This window comes from Bubalus bubalis, chromosome 22 (genome assembly GCF_019923935.1).
Source record: "Bubalus bubalis isolate 160015118507 breed Murrah chromosome 22, NDDB_SH_1, whole genome shotgun sequence".
NCBI classification, from domain to species: Eukaryota; Metazoa; Chordata; class Mammalia; order Artiodactyla; family Bovidae; genus Bubalus; species Bubalus bubalis.
Window position 1 is genome coordinate 6,170,240 of NC_059178.1, and position 21,117 is coordinate 6,191,356.

General features: G+C 43.1%; 1 protein-coding gene across 4 annotated transcripts in view; it reads right to left on the bottom strand.

Annotated features, from left to right (window-relative positions):
* The window catches only part of WDR7 (WD repeat domain 7), a 354,190-nt gene that overhangs the window by 257,648 nt on the left and 75,425 nt on the right, over positions 1-21,117 (bottom strand). For all 4 annotated transcript variants that reach the window (XM_006055285.4, XM_044934616.2, XM_044934618.2 and 1 more), the window contains exon 14: positions 20,711-20,925. In XM_006055285.4, coding sequence (XP_006055347.2) covers positions 20,711-20,925 — 215 coding nt within the window. The remainder of the gene's footprint in view (positions 1-20,710; positions 20,926-21,117) is intronic.

The following is a 21,117-nucleotide window of genomic DNA, read 5'->3' on the forward strand; positions in this document are numbered from 1 at the left end:
CTCCAGTACTTTGGCCACCTCATGCGAAGAGTTGACTCATTGGAAAAGACTCTGATGCTGGGAGGGACTTGGGGCAGGAGGCGAAGGGGACGACAGAGGATGAGATGGCTGGATGGCATCACGGACTCCATGGACGTGAGTCTGAGTGAACTCCGGGAGTTGGTGATGGACAGGGAGGCCTGGCGTGCTGCGATTCATGGGGTTGCAAAGAGTCGGACACGACTGAGCGACTGAACTGATCTGATCTGATCTGGGCTGACAGACGCATACGTTACTGTCTTATTTCTTGCCCCACTTTGGTATTTGTTTTTTCATACACTGACTGTGTGACGTCAAACACTGCGCTTAATGCTGTGCACCTGCTGACACTAGCTGGCCTGAATGAGACGTTAAATTATACATTTATAATAAAAACACTATACCTAAAGTATCACTGATATCAAAACTATTAACAAGGAGAGCTAGAACATACCAAGCTGTTGCTATAACCTGGGCACTGTGCTGGGCCTTAGGGCCGGTTATGTCACAGCAAAATGTATTTTATATCAATATTATGTAGACAGATGTGGCACGAGGTTTGAGGGAATAACAACATTAGGTAAAACACAGTACTTTAGTAAATACTGTCTTTCCAGTTAAAAAATCTACAAAATTATTTTAGGAGAAAGAGAAACCATTACTACCAGAGAGGAAAAAAAAAATTTTTTAAATCAAGCATGCTCGGTAATTCTTGAAGCAGCAAGAGCTGCCTGAATGAGGACACAAGGTCGTCTTTGAAGCTCCCTCCTCTGATGCCAACCACACGCACCCCTCTCAGCACCCGGGACCTGCCCAGGTGCCGCCTCTCTCTGGGAGGTGTGCCAGCAGACAGCCTGTGTGCTCAGACAGCTGAGAGGTTATCTGGGATCTGGCACCCTGGTATCTGGGCCTGATTGTGTGCGACTCCTCTCATCAACCTCTTGGTCCTACTGATTGTATCATTGTAGCAAAAACTGTATCTAATGGCAATCCACAGTCAGAAAAAGAGAGGGAAAGAGAAAGAAGGCAAACAATGAAAGCAGATGAGAACAGAGCGAGACAGGAGGAAAGGAGAGCAGACAAAGGCTCAAGCCCGCATCCTGCAGATGAACTACAACTTCTAACATCACCAAGTCCCGCGTATGACCTGTAACACCTGACCATGGATTTCACTGACTAGCAAAGTCTTATTACAACAAAATATAGACACAAGAGAAGTTGTGAGGGTAAGATTTTAGCTACATGTACACATTGCTATCCCTCATAGCTCAGTCGGTAAAGAATCTGCCTGCAATGCAGGAGACCTGGGTTCGATCCCTGGGTTGGGAAGATCCCCTGCAGTAGGGCATGGCAACCCACTCCAGTATTCTTGCCTGGAGAATCCCATGGACAGAGGAGCCTAGCAGGCTACAGTTCACAGATCGCAAGAGTTGGACACAACTTAGTGACTAAACCACCACCACCACACACTGCTATATTTAAAATAGACAACCAACAAGGACTTACTATATAGCACAGAGAACTCAGCTCAAGGTTGCCTGGCGGCCTGGATGAGACTGGAGTTTGGGGGAGAATGGATACGTGTGTATCTGTGGCTGAATCCCTTTACTGTTCACCTGAAACTATCTCAACATTGTTAATTGGCTATAGTCTAATAACAAAATAAAAAGTTTCTTAAAAAAAAATTAGCTACATGCATGAAGATGGCAGAGTTGATCACTGGCATGTCTGATATCCAGTATATTACACTAAGATTAGCTAAAGAGGGAGAATGGCATTGAAACATGTAAAATATCATGTATGAAATGAGTTGCCAGTCCAGGTTCGATGCACGATACTGGATGCTTGGGGCTGGTGCACTGGGACGACCCAGAGGGATGGAATGGGGAGGGAGGAGGGAGGAGGGTTCAGGATGGAGAACACATGTATACCTGTGGCGGATTCATTTTGATATTTGGCAAAACTAATACAGTTATGTAAAGTTTAAAAATAAAATAAAATTAAAAAAAAAAAATTAAAAAAAAAAAAAAAAAAGATTAGCTAAAGAAAAATAAACAAAAACATCTACCAAACTCCAAGGACCTTTTGGCTTAATCATAAGATATACAACATATAGAGACAACTAACTCATTCAATCATCTTACATTCTTAACAATTTCAAGAACAGGCCAACTGATCCTAGAAATTCTTTAACAGGAATATTAGTGCGTTTGCTCTGTCATCTTTATTAAAGAACATCTGAAATGTGTGCTCACAAACTCATTTTTGCATTATCATGGAAGAAGATTAAATTCAACTCAGCAAATATTTGCAGAATGCCCATTTTCTACAACATGCTTGAGAGGGAAAAAAAAAAAAAGCCTCTGTACTTAAGGCAATAATGTTAAAACTTATTTGAAAAAGGCCAACAGAAAATCTAAATCATGTGAAATACACAAATGAAATGGTCTTGGTAAGTAAAACCCAATGGTAACGCAAAACAAAGCTAATTAGACAGACATATTTGATATTTTACTGTAAGTTCTTTGTCTTCTGTATATGGGAAAATACAGATTTAGTCATTTCAGATAAACAAGGAACTTGACTTACAATATTACAGAAATGCAAAAATAAGAAAAAATTATTGGGTTGTGTGGTCATCACTGACAGTGAACCTGTGGCAATCACATGAAGAGCAGTGGCTAAAATTGTGTCTCAAGTGAAAACCCAAGAAAAGTGACCGGACTGTGATCACGGGATCAATCTGTATTCAACCTCAGGTATTTTTCAGCACACACACATACATGCACAGCATAACTCAGCAGACCCCAGAAACAGTAACAGACAAAAAACCAAACCAGTTATCTTACAATCTGCAGAGAAGAAAATGTTGATATTATCCTTTCTACAGCATTTACTGTTATTATATATTTGAATATATGCCAAGTTAAGTCATGTCTGCTGAAATACCTGATAACTTTGTCCCCTAAAACCAATGACATATTGATACTCCAGCCTTATTTCATCTTATCCAATGACCAAGAGACAATTGAAACACTGGCAATAATTTTACTGTTGTACCATTTACTTCAGTGGTCCCAATTTAAAAGCTTACTTATTTCTGAACTGTTTTTTAATGTCATGATTTTGGGGACAATTTTTAAAGTTACCTGGTAAAATAATTCATTGTTTTTCCTGAAAGGGTCCTGAGTTCAACCTATAATTATAATATCAAATAGTTCAGATTTCTACCTAAACATTAATTTGATTTATGAAGTTAGCATTAAACATCAGCTGATTTTGATGGTAAAGTGGAAAGAAGAAAAATGGATGATTTTTTTCTTAATTTTGAATCTCCTCTGAAACCAGAGACGAAGGATACTAATAAGACTAGGAAATGTTATCTGACACACACATACACACAAGCCTCTACAAATATAGAGTCCTACAATAGAATATAAGAAAAGATATGTATTTTAAAATATTAATATATTTTATAAAATAACTATGTAGATATCATTTATAATGTATGCTCTAAATAATTTTTAGGAACTAAGTATAGAGTACCAGCTTATTATTTAAGAATAAATTCATAAGAAAAATGAATAAATAATTTTATTCTTGATTATGGATAGAATATTTTATTGAATAAGGACCTTTAAAAGAACTTCTGAAATCTGATGCATAATGTTGAATACAAAAGTTTCAACAAATAAAAACACAATGATGTCTTAATGTACTTTTAAAAAATTCAGTTAAGGAGGAAAATCCCACCATTTGCTATTTTAAAAAGTAGGGTTTTAATGTCAATGATTTTAAGGATTGGGGAAAGGGAAGGAAGGAAGGGAATAAGGAAGACAAGGAGGGAAGAAGGAAACAAAAAATTAACGACCAAGAAAATGTGTTAAGACTGAGATGGAGATTTGGTGCCCTCTGCTGTCGTATTGCTGTTACTGCACACTGACAGTTAGGAAAACAGATAAGATGAGCTTTCCCTCAGAGAATCCTGTTTTAAGTTGGAATTAAGACAATATACTTACTCTAAATATTTGATTTTTGAATAGAATGGGATTTTGTGATTAGGTATGAATTACAAGATACTCATTCAGTTCAGTCACTCATTCGTGTCCGACTCTGCGACCCCATGAACTGCAGCACGCCAGGCCTCCCTGTCCATCACCAACTCCCAGAGTAACTCACGTCCATTGAGTCCGTGATGCCATCCAGCCTTCTCATCCTCTGTCGCCCCCTTCTCCTCCTTCCCGCAATCCCTCCCAGCATCAGAGTCTTTTCCAATGAGTCAACTCTTCGCATGAGGTGGCCAAAGTACTGGAGTTTCAGCTTTAGCATCATTCCTTCCAAAGAACACCCAGGACTGATCTCCTTTAGAATGGACTGGTTGGATCTCCTTGCAGTCCAAGGGACTCTCAAGAGTCTTCTCCAACACCACAGTTCAAAAGCATCAATTCTTCGGTGCTCAGCTTTCTTCACAGTCCAACTCTCACATCCATACATGACCAGAGGAAAAACCATAGCCTTGACTAGACGGACCTTTGTTGGCAAAGTAATGTCTCTGCTTTTCAGTATGCTGTCTAGCATTAGATGATGTTATTTCACTTCCTTTCATGTGTTTTCATTAACAAGTATATTAATAAGCATAAACCAAAAATAGAGGTATTTTAGTTATTAAGGTTTTAAGGTTTTAAGTATGTGTCTGTGTGTGTGCGCACGCGCACACTCTCAGTTATGTTGGACTCTGTGTGACCCCCCCACGGACCACAGCCCACCAGGCTCCTCTGTCCATGGGATTTTTCAGGCAAGAACACTGGAGTGGGGTGCCATTTCCTCCTCCACGGAATATTCCTGACCCAGGGGTCAAACCAGAGTCTCCTGCATTGGCAGGTGGATTCTTTTACCACTGAGCCACCTGGGAGGTGCCAAGGTTTTATACTGTACTATAATTTATTTCATATGACATAAATAAAATGTAAATTACAAGTTAATTATGTGTTAAATAAAAACACTTTTTATAAAGAAACTTTCTTCTAAAGATATTTCTACAGGCCAGGTCTTACTGGATAATATTGGAATAACAGTAACAGTCAAATGGCATTAACATATTAAGACATTCCTAGATCAATATGCTAACTTTCCACAACACTAGCACAAGGGGAATGACTTGCGACTCTTCCCAAAGGGCTAAGGGACCAAGTAACAAGACCTAGAGCCCTAGAGACAGGGGCCCTACTCCTCCTGCTTCTCTATTAGACAGATCCTTACATGAACCACTCGACATCTCCAGCATTAACTCTTCCATCTCCCAAATAAAAGAAAGACTACTTACTTCAGAGAGCTGTTGTCAACAGCTAACAGATAAAAACAAGCAGTGTTTCTCTTGCTAGGAAAACAGAGATAATAATATCCAGCTTATTTTATTCAATATTGCAAATGAATATGTTAAAGACGCATGTGAAAAGTTTAAATCACTAAAGGAAAGAAACTGTTTTAAGGAAAGAAACTGTGTTTGAAGGGCTTCTATTTTGTATACAAAACTCAACACATTTGTGAAAGAATGGAAATACAATGAGATTCTGGGTAACTGACGTGTAAGAGAAAAGACCAGACTAAATGCTAACGAAATGAAAAGGAAGAAAGAAAACTTCTCTAATTGCTCCTGGGTCACTGTGGCGAGGAATCTGATTTCAGAAAGACTCACACATGTCGACTCTCATGCCTGTGCTCAGCCATGTCCAGCTTTTTGCGACCCCGTGGACTACAGCCTATAAGGTTCCTCTGTCCATGGGATTCTACAGGCAAGAACACTGGAGTGGGTTGCCATGCCTCCTCCAGGGCATCTTCCCGACATAGGGATGGAACCTGCGTCTCCTGCATCGACAGTCGGATTCTTTACCACAGCGCCACCTAGGCGTCTACTCTCTTCTCCCACCAGTGGTCTCAGCACACGCTGCAGTCTCTGGCCCGATCACTGCCCTTCCTACATCTGCACGCGCCACTTTCTATGCATGGGATGTTCCTGCCCACGCTTCTTCCAGATGTCAAGCCTCTAGGCACGCGACCCTTCAGAAAAGCCTTCCCAGTCCCTTCTTGGGCTCTGTCGCACCCGGCGCCCACGGTCTAGACGAAAGCTCAGCCCAGTGAACAGCCTGGTGCCCCCCACACTGAAGCAGGAACTCCTCGGGACCGGGGTCTGTGGGGTGCAGGCGTGACTAACACACTTTACACTGTTCTCATCTGGGGCCCTCTCAGCGTCCGCGCTCAATACGGGCGGAATGAATGCAATCAATCAATCAATCAATCAGGAGTATCAAACAAGTGTGCGCTGAATACCTACTGAGATCAATGTTTGCAAACACGTTGCTCATTTAACTTCATTACATTACACCACCACCACCACACACACACACACACACACACTTCAAAGCTAAAAACAAATGGAAGCCAAGAGGTTGTCCGTCACACTGGCCTCACAGCTTGTCAGCAGTCAGGATGGGGCGGGAAGCTCAGGCCCTCCTGTACCTACTTGACCTTTGATTCTAGACATCAAGAGGTTCTCAGTGTCCCTTCTGCAGACTCGGGAGATGGAGGGCTGGGAGATGAGGGAAAAGGTGAACCCACCCGACATTAATCAACCTTCAAGCAGTGGCTTGCTCACTATAACGCAGCAAGCACTGCTGGGCGCTGGAAACACGAGAAAAAGCAAACGGTCCTTTGAGGAGCTTAGATAGAAAGCGGTGGATCTCAGCCAGAGGCGGTTTCCCCCCACAGCCCCAAAGGACACTGGCAACGTCCGCACACATCTTCGTGAGTCACAGTCTGGAGAGGGCGCTGGTGGCGTGCGGTGGGCGGAGGCCGGGGCGCCAAGAAACACGCTGCACTGCAAGGACCGTCCCCAGAAGAGAGCACTACAAGCCCAAACGCCAGCAGCGCTAACGTGGAGAAGCCCCGATAGAGGCACAGCGCGTTAACAAGCGCAGCTGCTGCTTCCCTGTACCGGTACACGAGAGTAAGGACCGGGCCAGAAACATAAGCCCAGCGCCAGGGCATCTGAGAAGGCCCAGCTGACTGCCAAACTCAGCGGCATTGCCTGAAAACCTTCAGCACCTTTGCGGAAGTAGTGGTCATCAAACCGAGGCTCCTGAGATGAGTGGGAGTAGCCGGGCGCGGGCCTTGGTGGGGGTGGGTGACGGGAACAAGGCTGCTCTGCACGCTGTGGAGAGCGGAGACAGCTGACCCCGAAAAACTCGGAGGCTGGGGGCGTCCACCCATCCGAGCAGTCAAAGCTCCGCGTGTAATTTACAGTCAGCTCTCTATAACCACGGTTCCTCTTATCCACAAATTCAACCGCTCCTGGATTGGAGTGCTGTGGTGTTTACCATTAAAAAAAGGTTCCAAGTGGACCTGCACAGCTCAAACCCCTGTTGGTGGGTCAACTGTACTACATTTACTGAAATATAAGTGAAAAGATTGAGAACCAATTGACATCAGACTGTGAAAACCTAGCATCCTGCTTTATGACCATGAATCCCCTCCTCTGTCTTTGTCCTACCCCTTGCCCTAAACCCATCCACTCCCAGAGAAAGCGTGATTTAACCAAGGCTGATCGCTGCTAGGGGACTGAGGTGTGACTGTGATTAAGAAAAACAGGCATCTTGACACAAACTAAGAAGAGAGAGAGGTGTGGAAGAAGAATGGACAGATCTCTGAATGCACAGGCCTCCTTCCAGACCACCGCGATCAAGCAGGTGACATCACAATAAAGTGAGTCACTGAACCGCTTAGTTCCCTGGTGCATCTGCACGTTATGTTTAAGCCGCACTGTAAGTGTGACAGCATTATGTCTAAAAACTGTACCTACCACATTCAAAACGCTTTACTGCTGAACAGAATTGAAAACAAAAAAAAAAACAAAAACCTGTTAACCATCACCTGAGCTCTCAGGAAGTCGTCATCTATTTGACGGTGGAGGGTCTGCCTCGATGCTCATGGTCACCGACCTTAGCAAGGTGATGGCTGCTGAAGCTGGGGTGACTGTGACGATTTTTAAAAATAAGAAAACGACGCAGTTTGCTGCATCGATGGACTCGTCCTGTCATTAACGATCCCTCTCTACCGGGTAACACTGTTTGACAGCATTTTACCCACAGAACTTATTTCAAAATTGGAAGGCAATCTTCTCCAAACTCTGCTGCTGCTTTATCAACCTAGCATACGTCACAGTTTAAATCCTTTGTTGTCATTTCAAAAACCTTCCAACATTTTCACCAGCAGTAGATTTCATCTGCAGAAACCGCTCCTCATCCGCGCAAGGTTCATCATGAGGAGGCAGCAGCTCGCTCACATCTTCAGGCTCCATTTCTAACTCTCGCTCTGCTGGCATTTCCACCACATCTACAGCTCCTTCCTCCACTGAAGTCTAGAACCCCTCAAAGGCATCCTTGAGGGTTGGAGTCGACTTCTTCCCAGCTCCTATGAAGGTTGATATTTTGAGCTCTTCTCGTGAATCACAGTTCTAAGGCATCTAGAAAGTGAAGTCTTTTCAGAGGTTTTCAATTTACTCTGCCCAGATCCATCAGAGGAAGCACCAAACATGACAAATATAACAGCTACAGCCTCACAAAAAGCATTTCTTAAATAAGAAGACTTACAAGTTGCAATTACTCCCTCGGTCCATGAGCTGCAGAATGGGTGTGGTGTAGCAGGCATGAAACTGTGGCTCTCGTTGTGCATCTCCAGCAGCGCTTGAGGCAGCCACCAGGTGCACTGGCAACCAGCAGTCGGATTTTGAAAGGCACCTTTTTACTCTGGGCAACAGAGTCTCAGTTGTTGTCTCAGTTCAGTTCAGTCGCTCAGTCGTGTCCGACTCTGCGACCCCATGGGCGGCAGCACGCCAGGCCTCCCTGTCCATCACCATCTCTCGGCGCTTGCTCAAACTCACGTCCATTGAGTCAGCGATGCCATCCAACCATCTCATCCTCTGTTGTCCTTTCTCCTCCTACCTACAATCTTTCCCAGCATCAGGGTCTTTTCTAATGAGTCAGCTCTTCGCATCAGGTGGCCAAACTACCATCTCAATGCTGGGCTTAAAATACTCAGTAAACCATGCTGTAAATGGATGTGCTTTGTTGTTCCATTCACAGAGCACAGGCAGAGGAGATTCTCCCTGTTTCTTAAGGGCCCTAGGGTTTTCAGGATGATAAATGAGCACTGGCTCCACTCCGAGTCACTGGCTGCATTGGCCCCTATCGAGACAGTCAGTCTGTCTTTGGGCACTTCTGTAGCCAGGCCCTAAGTTCTTCTCTCCAGCTATGAAAGTCCTAGGTGGCATCTTCCTCCAGAGGAAGGCTGTTTCGTCTGTGCTGGAAATCCGCTGGTCACGGTGGCCACCTTCACTAGAGGTCGGGGCTGGACCTTCTGGGGAAGTTCTGCAGCTTCTCCACCGGCACGTCCACTTTCATGTCACAGAGACAGCGTCTTCCCTTAAAACTCAGGTTCAGAAAATGAAGTTTTCCTCCCCCAGGTCAAAGCCAACTGCCTTCCCTCTGCCTTGAAAATCTGCCGTCTTCCCATCCCACGTGGAACCCAGTGTCATGGGCCGTCTCCCCCCGATCCTGATCACGAACCTGCCTCTCTCCCCTGGCTCTGTACCCTTAATCTGCAGTGGAACCTGTTTCCAAGACTGCATTCCCCTCTGGCTTTTCTCTTTCTCCTCCCTTTATCCTGCAAACTTTTCAAAAGTGTTCTGCACTTGGCTATGTCTATTTCCACACTTCCCATTCAGTCCTTTAAGTGAACTTAAAGTTGCTCAGTCATGTCCAACTCTGTGCGACCCCATGGTCTATAGCCCTCCAGACTCCTCTGTCCATGGGATTCTCCAGGCCAGAATACTGGAGTGGGTAGCCATTCCCTTCTCCAGGGGATCTTCCTGACTCAGGAATCAAACCAGGGTCTCCCGCCTTGCACACAGATTCTTCACCGTCTGAGCCACCAGGGAAGCCCATTCACTCCTGAACACACCGCAATCCAGCTTCTGGCCCACACATCCTGGGAGGACAGTTCTGGAAAAGGTCACTAGTGACCTCACGGACACACACATCTCAGTCCTTCTAAAGGTCATCACTGACTGCGTTTGACACAGTTGATCGCTCTGCCCATCCGGAAACGCCCAACTCCCTGTCTGCAAGTCCGCATTCCTCCGGGTTCTCCTCTCACCCCCTGCTCTCCACGTTTCCTCTACTCCCCTTCGGGTTGGGATCTTGAGTCTCTCTCAGCCCATCTGCTCTCTCTGAGGGACCTCGTCCACTTCGAGGTGGGCCCGGGCAATTCCTCCACCTGGATACCCGCCACCACATCCTCCCTCGAGTTCTCCCCACCCCGCATCATACACAAAGCATCTGCATCAGCCCCGCAAAACCTGAGCCTACATTCACCCTCACACCGGGCAGAACCACTTCTAGTCAATCAACCAGTCAGAAACCTGAGTTAACCTCCCTTACCCACTTTGCCTAACAAATCACGTGTGCTGTGCTTAGTCACTCAGTCCTGTCCGACTCTTTGCAACTCCATGGACTGTAGCCCGCCAGGCTCCTCTGTCCATGGAATTCTCTGGGCAGGAATACTGGAGTGGGTTGCCATGCCCTCCTCAAGGGTATCTTCCCAGCCTAGGGATCGAACCCAGATTTCCCACATTGCAGGCGGATTCTTTACCAGTTGAGCCACCAGGGAAGCCCAAGAATACTGAAGTGGGTAGCTGTTCCCTTCTCTAGGGGATCTTCCTGACCCAGGAATCGAACCGGGGTCTCCTGCATTTGCGTGTGGATTGTTTACCAGCTGAGCCACCAGGGAAGCCCAACAGATCACTAGGTCCTGCCAAACCCAGCTCACAAACCATCCTTCAATTAATACTCTCCCCTATGTATCCTCAGATCTGATATAGGTACTGGCTTTCACAAAGTTTTTTTTGAGGCAAGGACTCTAACGCTACTTCTTTTTTAAGTTTGAAAGCTACTGAGGTGAGAGAGAATGCTTTAGAGCTTGCCAGGTACACACAGATGGCTCGCCTCCCCCCACCGCCCATGTGTCTTCGGCTGGCCCCCAGCTCCACTGAGCACACGGGTCAGTCCCCACTCCCCTCCCTGCAGTTGCCACCCGCCACCCACCCACACCCCCCACCTGACGATGCTCCACTCATTCTTCAGCGCCCCCTCCTCCAAGAAGCCGGTCCTGGTCTCGTCAGCCTAGGCCAGGTGTCTGCAGCACTTTCCGGGTCTCCTCGGCCATCTCACTGCTGCATCACACTGCATTTATCTGTCTATATTTCCTGAGGGTGAATATCATGTCTTATTCATTTGGGCTCTCGAGGGCCTAAAACAGTACCTAAGAGCCAATAAAAGTTTCCTGAACTAGAATGATTCAATTATTTTCTAACAGAGGCTACAAAAGTCAAGAACTTTGAAAATATGTTGTATGGTCTAATAAAGAGCAGACTTCCCAATCCTATTAGACAGGAAGAAATTATTTCTTACCCAAAGAACTAACATATTGATTTTTAGTCATGAATCTTTACACTTCTATCAAATTACTTCAAAATACCTTTGTCATTGTTTAATCACTCAGTCGCATCTGACTCTTTGCGACCTCATGGACTGTAGCCCACCAGGCTTTTCTGTCCATGGGATTTCCCAGGCAAGAATACAGGAGTGAGCTGCCATTTCCTTCTCCAGGGGATCTTCCCAACCCAGGGATCGAACCTGGGTCTCTTGCATTGCAGGCAGACTCTTTTTAACACTGAGCCAAGAGGGAAGCCCAAATAGAAAGTATGTGTCCTTTAAATTCAAAACCACACTGGTATCTTACCAGTGTGAACCAGAAAAAATATATTCACATATATGCTTCATCTAGTTCAAATAATACACAGGTAAGATTTTAAATGTTTAATATAATTTGTCTTTAACTAATTCATCTCACTGAATTTTATACTTAATATCCAAATATAGAGACTGAAGGGGATTCTGGGAAGATCACAGCAGTGACGCCAGCATAGTTACTGGGTTTTTCCAAATCCCCCCATAAAAACGGACAGAGCAACTAGATGGCATAACTGAAACCCACTGAGAACATTTTCAACAGAACTAAGTGATGAAGTACACCCATAAATTCCAAAATTCAAGTGGATGGGAAAGGCCACCAACAGCTACAAAGCCCACCTGGTGTCCGGCATGCTGTAGGAAGGAGGGAAGATGGAAGCAGGAATGTATTTGAGAGCTCTGCCATGAAAACTCTGTAAGAGCCAACAGATATTCGTCTGAAAAATAAATCTGGAAAGAGCAGCTGAACCTGGGAGAGCCTCACCTACCTCAACAGCAAGTGAACACGAGAGTCCACCGTTGTGAGAAATGTGAGGCCGGAACATCAGAGTCCCGAGGCCCTCGCAACACTGATGCCTCAGGCTCCCTTGTAGGAAAGGATGCCCCCCCGGTAATGAGAAAGTGCTAAGAACGTAACCAAAATGGACAGGTAATTAAAAAAAAAAGTAAGGCAAAGAACAGTGGCGGAAACAGTCAGAAAGCAAGTCACCATCATCTTACTGAACCATGTCAAACAACGGAAGGAGTCCTGTGAAGCTAAAAATGCTGCCTGAATTAATCACTAAAAAATCCAGGAAAAATCATCCCACAAATAATATTCCAAAAAGTACTGAGGTCAAATTATTGCAGGCCAAGAGAGAATAAGATCGGGACTTCCCTGGTGAGCTGGTGGCTAGGATTCCATGCTTCCACTGCAGGGGGCATGCGTTTGACCCCTGGTCAGGGAACCAAGACAGTGCACACCACATGGCACGGCCAAAAAAATAAAATAAAGCTACTATTAGAGAGAGAGACAATAAGAGCAAGAAAACAGACATGTTTAAGAAGCAGACTGAAATGAATGTGCTATTTCAAAACAAGCTGGAGAACATTTTTAAAATGATACTCACTATGAAAGAACACCACAAATAAGAATTAGAAAAATCAGAAATGAAATGACTGAATTCAAGAAAGAATTAAAAATAAAACATCACTTTGACAAAGAAACCTAAACAGAAAGAAACACGAGAATAAATAAACACAACTGATCATGCCTAAGAGAAGCAGAAGGTGGAGAGTAAAAACATACTAAGAATCAGAAAGAAAAGGCTTCTCCTTTGTGGGAGGTAAGCTGTTGGTCAGTATGCTTGAGAGGAGATTTGGGGTGGGCAGGAAATTGTCTACATGAAGGGGGAGCTGAGCAGATCAATACACTGAAAGTACTGGGTGAGGCTTCTCACAGGGGAGAGGAGAGTTATAACAGGCCAAGAGGGGGGCCTGGGACAAGCACTGTGGCGTCTGCTTAGAGCTGGAGATCATGGGGTTAGCCCAAGGTATTTCATATACTTAGGAAGACAGAAATACTTAAAAGATACCTTTGTTTGAATCACTGTATATGCCTTGTAAACATACTATCCAGCTCTGTCTTCTGAGAGGGACTGGACGCAATGTCATCGCAGGAGCCATGAGCGTACAAAGCATCCAGGTTCGGTTTCTAATTATTATCCTCCACTAAAGGGAAGCACCGGTCACACAGGCACTGAATAAATCTTTCTTCTCCTACAGTGAGATACTCACTCTCCTGTTGCTTTAAGGTTCAGCTGCTTAGCTAGGTCTCCCTAACTTTATTTATTAACCATCAGACAGTAATTAGTGTAATATAAAAATTTTATCTTAATAACCACTTAGAAGAACCCAAAGCTGAACTCATATATATAATAAATATACAATTAACATACTCATATTTTCTGTTAAGATATTCATTAAAGTTTGGGTACAGAATGTTAAGCAAGTTTAATTGATTCTCCAAAGGTCAGATATATCATAAGAATTTTTCTAAGGCTGAAAACAGTTCATCAGAAAGGCCTGGTATCTGTACATAGCGTCATTTGACTTGTCCCTGTCTGTACTGGACAAGTGCCCTTTTCACAATGAATCATAAAGTCAATTCGATCAGTACAAATTTTTTTTGTTTTATAGAATGAATTCTGCAAGCAAAAGACACAGAGTATGTTCTCAGTAGGTTATATTTGACTTCTAAATCCCATTCTATCGCCTAGTTACACAGAATACAAAGCTACTGACCTTTGCAAATACAGCCCATTCATTTTTTCAGGGTTTTGACAACAGAGAGAGACATGCAGAGAGAGACAACAGAGAAATGCAAGGTAAAAGATAAATCATTCTGGCCACTTTTCAATTTCTTTAACTTCATTCTTTTTCAACATAAATAGGGTGATTCTGATTGATACAATGCCTAAGACGTGAAAAGTAAAAGTGAAGTCGCTCAGTCATGTCTGACTCTTTGCAACCCCACAGGCTGTAGCCTACCTTGCTCTTCCATCCATGAGATTTTCCAGGCAAGAGTACTGGAGTGGGTTGCCATTTCCTTCTCCAGCCTAAGATGTAAGGAGGCCAAATAAAAAGTTACACAGAGTAGGCCTATGAAATGAATTCCATGGCCACAAGGGTTTTCTAGCTTCACTGATAAAATTCTACTGGCCCAAGGCATCCATCAAGATCGCCTCACCAAGAACCAGTGTCTGACAAATGCTTTATGGGAAAACTTGTCAAAAAGATCACCAGATATGCCCAGACGTGCTTCTTGACATATTCATTTATGCATTCCTCAAATATCACTACACGCCAGTTACGACCTCCTATTTATTTATATCGTACAAGTCCTCTAACTCCTAACCCAGCAGAGCACCTGTTATGAGTTGAATGATGGATTAAAAAAAAAAGAAGATGAGACTACCTTGAAGGGATTATTACCACTTCCTTTTTTTATTTATTTTTTTTAACAAATATCACTCTTCTTCCACTGAAAATGCTGTGCTGAAAATAACTTGTTATATTCCCCTCCCTCTTTTCATCATTACAGATCGTAAGGGAAGTTTTTAATAAGGGTGAACTCTTCAACTCTATTCTCAGCACCATGTCCTCTTCCACGGCCCCACTGATAACTCCCTCCACCAGCAAAAGGGTCAGTGAGCTCCCAAAGCATAAACTCTGCTCTTAACCCTGCAACCACCGACAAAGCTAACTCTACTCTCTTCTTTTCCTCTAACAGCAAACTTCTTCCACGCATTGCACCTCCACTTGATCTCATGTTCATTCCTAACTCATTGTATCCTGACTTCTGACCCAATTATCTCTACCAAAACAGCTCTTAATGATGAGCAATGACTTTATTAATTATTAACTCCATATGCTCTTTTTTATTCCCCAGTCTTGGTGTTATTTCATTTCTCTAATATACTGTCAACCTTTACTTCCTTTACAAGAATTTGATTTCAATTACATGTGTAACCTAGATCACTGGAGGTTACCTGTCCAAGGTCACCAAAAGGCAGGAAATGACTGAGATGAAACTGGAACAGAGATACATCTGTCATCTGAACTTGGCCTCTAAACCACTCCTCTGTTCTGCTTTGCAAAAATGAAGCAAAGGTCATTCAACGGGGGAACTATATCCATGACCTTGATAGAATAATGCCATCTTCAGATGCAAGGGTCAGCAAACTATGACCCAGGGCCAAATTCAGCCCATTGTCTATTTTCGTTAATAAAATTTTACTGGGAGCCAGTCACATTCATCCATTTACATAGGGTCTATACCTTTTTTGGGGTTTCCCTGGTGGCTCAGATGGTAAAGGATCTGCCTGCAATGCAGGGGACACCGGTTTGACTCCTGAGTCAGGAAGACTGCTGGGAGATGGGAATGGTTACCCACTCCAGTATTCTTGTCTGGAGAATCCCATGGACAGAGGAGCCTGGTTGGCTACAGTTCACAGGGTCTCAAACAGTCAGACACAACTGAGCGACTAAGCACTCACGCATGCACGCACGCACAGCTCCTTTAATGCCGCTATTACGGCAGCTGAATCACTGTGACACAAGTGATATAGGCCACAAAGCCTAATTTAATTTTTTTCACTATATACCCTTTACAGAAAAAAAAAATTGCCAATCTATGTTCTATCCAAATGTCCTTTAGGTTTATCATTGGACAATTTGAGGATAATAACTAAGCACCAGGCTCTTTTCTAGGCGCTCAGCTCTCCACATCAAGTGCCAAAGTATCGGAGTTTCAGCTTCAGCATCCGTCCTTCCAATGAACATTCAGGACTGATTTCCTTTAGGATGGACTGGTTGGATCTCCCTGCAGTCCAAGGGACTCTCAAGAGTCTTCTCCAACACCACAGTTCAAAAGCATCAATTCTTCAGCACTCAGCTTTCTTCACAGTCCAACTCTCACATCCATACATGACCACAGGAAAAACCATAGCCTTGATTAGAGGGACCTTTGTTGGCAAAGTAATGTTTCTGCTTCTGAATATGCTATCTAGGTTGGTCATAACTTTGCTTCCAAGGAGTAAGCGTCTTTTAATTTCATGGCTGCAGTCACCATCTGCAGTGATTTTGGAGCCCCCCAAAATTAAGTCTCTCACTGTTTCCATTGTTTCCCCATCTATTTGCCATGAAGTGATGGGACCGGATGCCATGATCTTACTTCTCTGAATATTGAGTTTTAAGCCAACTTTTTCACTCTCCTCTTTCACTTTCATCAAGAGGCTCTTTAATTCTTCTTCACTTTCTGCCATAAGGGTGGTGTCATCTGCATATCTGAGGTTACTGGTATTTCTCCCAGCAATCTTGATTCCAGCTTGTGCTTCATCCAGCCCAGCATTTCTCATGATGTACTCTGCATAGAAGTTAAATAAGCACAGTGACAATATACAGCCTTAACATATTCCTTTTCCTATTTGGAACCAGTCTGTTGTTCCATGTCCAGTTCTAACTGTTGCTTCCTGACCTTCATACAGATTTCTCAAGAGGCAGGTCAGGTGGTCTGGTATTCCCATCTCGTGAAGAATTTTCTACAGTTTATTGTGATCCACACAGTCAAAGGCTTGGCATAGTCAATAAAGCAGACATAGGAGTTTTTCTGGAACTCTCTTGCTTTTTCCATGATCCAGCAGATGGATATTGGCAATTTGATCTCTGGTTCCTCTGCCTTTTCTAAATCCAGCTTGAACATCTGGAAATTCACAGTTCACGTATTGTTGAAGCCTGGCTTGGAGAATTTTGAGCATTACTTTGCTAGTGTGTGGAATGAGCACAATCATGCGGTAGTTTGAACATTCTTTGGCATTGCCTTTCTTAGGAATTGGAATGAAAACTGACCTTTTCCAGTCCTGTGGCCACTGCTGAGTTTTCCAGATTTGCTGGCATATTGAGTGCAGCACTTTCACAGCATCATCTTCCAGGATATGAAATAGCTCAACTGGAATTCCATCACCTCCACTAATTTGTTTGTAGTGATGTTTCCTAAGGCCCACCTGACTTCGCATTCTAGGATGTCTGGCTCTAGGTGAGTGATCACACCATTGTGATTATCTGGGTCATGAAGATCTTTTTTGTACAGTTCTTCTGTGTATTCTTGCCACCTCTTCTTAATATCTTCTGCTTCTGGTAGGTCCATACCATTTCTGTCCTTTATTGTGCCCATCTTTGCATGAAATGTTCCCTTGGTATCTCTAATTTTCTTGAAGAGACCTCTAGTCTTTCCCATTCTGTTGTTTTCCTCTATTTCTTTGCATTGATCACTGAGGAAGGCTTTCTTATCTCTCCTTGATATTCTTTGGAACTCTGCATTCAGATAGGTATATCTCTCCTTTTCTCCTTTGCTTTTGGCTTCCCTTATTTTCTCAGCTATTTGTAAGGCCTCCTCAGACAGCCATTCTGCCTTTTTGCATTTCTTTTCCATGGGGATAGTTTGGATCCCTGTCTCCTGTACAATGTCACGAACCTCCGTCCATAGTTCATCAGGCATTCTGTCTGTCAGATCTAATCCCTTGAATCTATTTGTCACTTCCACTGTATAATCAAATCCCACTCTAAGGGATTTGATTTAGGTCATACCTGAATGGTCTGGTGGTTTTCCTTACTTTCTGCAATTTAAGTCTGAATTTGGCAATAAAGAGTTTATGATCTAAGCCACAGTCAGCTCCCAGTCTTGCTTTTGCTGACTGTATAGAGCTTCTCCATCTTTGGCTGCAAAGAATATAATCAATCTGATTTCAGTGTTGACCATTTGGTGATGTTCATGTGTAGAGTCGTCTCTTGTGTTGTTAAGAGGGTGTTTGCTATGACCAGTGCGTTCTCTTGGAAAAACTCTATTAGCCTTTGCCCTGCTTCATTTTGTACTCCAAGGCCAAATTTGCCTGTTACTCCAGGTGTTTCTTGACTTCCTACTTTTGCATTCCAGTCCCCTGTAATGAAAAGGACATCTTTTTGGGGTGTTAGCTCTAAAAGGTCTTGTAGGTCTTCATAGAACCATTCAACTTCAGCTTCTTCAGCATTACTGGTTGGGGAATAGACTTGGATTACTGTGATATTGAATAGTTTGCCTTGGAAACAAACAGAGATCATTCTGTCATATTTGAGATTGCATCCAAGTACTGCATTCAATACAGTAATAAAGGATAATTCTACTTATCACCTTCTTGCTCTTCCAGTGAAAGAAGGAAAAAAAAAATCACAGGACAGTAAATTCTCTATCTTTGATTGTAAAGCTGTATATATCAGGCAAAATTAACCTAATTAACAATATAAAATATCTGTTACTTCCAAATAGCCCAATTGCCAGCACTAACCAGGAGAAAACTGGATACTTTCTATACAGTATTCCCACTGAGGTTTTACTTTCCATTGAGACCCATGGAAAAAAAAAAAAAAGATCCGATTTCCTAGAGTAAATCGTGTACCACTGAGCGGCTCTTAGTTATGTTTCTTTTTTTTTTTTCTTAACTTTGGGTGGGCTCTATTTCTCTGGAGGTTTGAAAGCCATCCAGCAAATGGCTCTTTAAATATTCCCCTCAGGAGGAGCATCTAAGTCAACATGAGAAAATAGTTAGAGAAATCCCTAATGGTCCAGCCAACATACATTTTTCATAAAGTGATTATCCTCCTGCAGCCTTGGCTTCCTAAGCCTTTCCCCCCTTCTATAATTGTTTTCCTTGTAGGCCAGGCAACAATTACCACTGCTACAAGGCTGAGGAGGTTCACGAGCAATATATTTTACAATACGTAAGTGTAGTGTCTCTGATATCTGGTGCTTTTATCACTAATTGCCCTATAAAATGCGCTATTAAAACAGGGACAAACAAGACTGTAAAAAATCACATAATGGACCATGACCACTTACAAAAGCCATTCATAAATGTTACTGTACCACTTATTCCCCTTCAATTTTCTAGTCATATCATTATTTTTCCAAAGTTTTACTTCTAGGGGTTATCAAGAAGAAAAAGAATATGTTTGGGAATTACCAAACTTACACACTTGCCATTGGAATGTATTGTTTTATAAGTTTGCTTAATATCAGAATTATACAGAACATCAGACAATGTGCCATGAACACTGAATTCCTAGGGAATATCCACATGATCTCCTGAAACAAATTATAGGAACAAGTGCATTTCAGCCTGTTTTCTATTCTACAGAGCATGGGACAGAAAGCATGAAAAAAAAAACCACAGAAGGATTTCACAATTCTAATCTATGAAACATACAATATAACAAAGAAAATAAAACATTAATATCTTGAGGAAAGACAGAATGATCAACTATTTCTGCCAATTACTGGAGGATACAGGTCAGTGGAGCTGCCTGTATTAAATATTTCCTATGTCATTAGCACTCGCTAATTCATGGGCAAATTTTCAAATTTGTATACAATCCTCTCAACCCCTTTGTTATTTATGGACACATCTAATCATTTAAAAAGTAGGAATCAGGAATAAAAGAGAATGAAAATAAAAGTATTTGGTGACTCATTCATAATTCTAATGAATTCTTAGATGGAACTAAGAATTTTAAGTGTGATTCAGATAAAACACTGGGATGGTCTCTAGGTTTCGTTTATCCATTTACCAGAGACAACCTAGTTCTAATAATACCCAGAAAACAAATACCACAAAGGAAATAGTGGCTAGTGTCTAAAAAACTAATGGTAAGTAGCCAATTAATGAGCTGGGGTGGACTCTTCTTCTTTTGGTAGGACACTTTTCTGCTAACTAAGGAAGTAAGTGGCGGGTCGCTTTCAGCTGTCAGGAAGGGAGGTGTGGCTGAGCTCGGGTCTCGCGGAAAATGCCAGCACTTGTGCAATCTCGCCGGTTCTCACATATGTTCTTAAATCTTGTAAATGGCCTAACATTAGTAAAATCGGAGCCTATTTTTAATACAAATGATAAGCCACAATTGTTCCTAAGTTGTTACTTTTTTCTCCTGAAGAGATCACTAGTGCTAAACCTTCCCACAGGAAGACTCTCAGAAAGTTAAGAAGATGGATTATACACAAACTGTTCATTCTAATTTCAGAAACTGAAGTCACTCACGTCTGTAGCAATCATTTTAAAGTAATTTGAATGGTAAGAACAAGTTACTTTTTCAAAATGCCAAATACCTGAAACACTCCAAAACTGTGTTGGATAAACCTGCTTAAAATCAGAAGCTTAGTATTCATCAGTGTCATCTCCCCAAAATGCTTCCCTAAGACGTGTCAAAGCTGTGTCATTAAATGAAGCTGAATGGGGACACGTGAGCCCCCATATAAAACTTACTTTGTCAGATGCCTCAGAGGCCAAGAGGTTAGTGGCAAGAGTCTGCAGCTTGTGATGGGCCATGTTCTTCAGAGCAGCAAGGCTGCGGCGTGTCATGGCTTGTTTGAGGTTGATGGCCGGGTGGCTCAGCGAGTCGACAGCAGCGGGGGCTGCTTCATCACAGGCGTTCAGGATCTCCACAGCCGTGATCCCCATCACACACCGGTCCAGCGCTCCTGGGAGACACGGACATGCACAGTCACTACACGACTGCGGATGACTGAAGTCCATTTTTTTAAGAAAGGAAAAATGCACGAACATTTTTTAACGTAGGGATATGTTTTATCAGTGCCTGCCAGAAACATTTTCTTGTCCTTCCTTCCTCTAATGATCTCCCATGTAGCATTACCTGCATCCTTTCCTCTCCC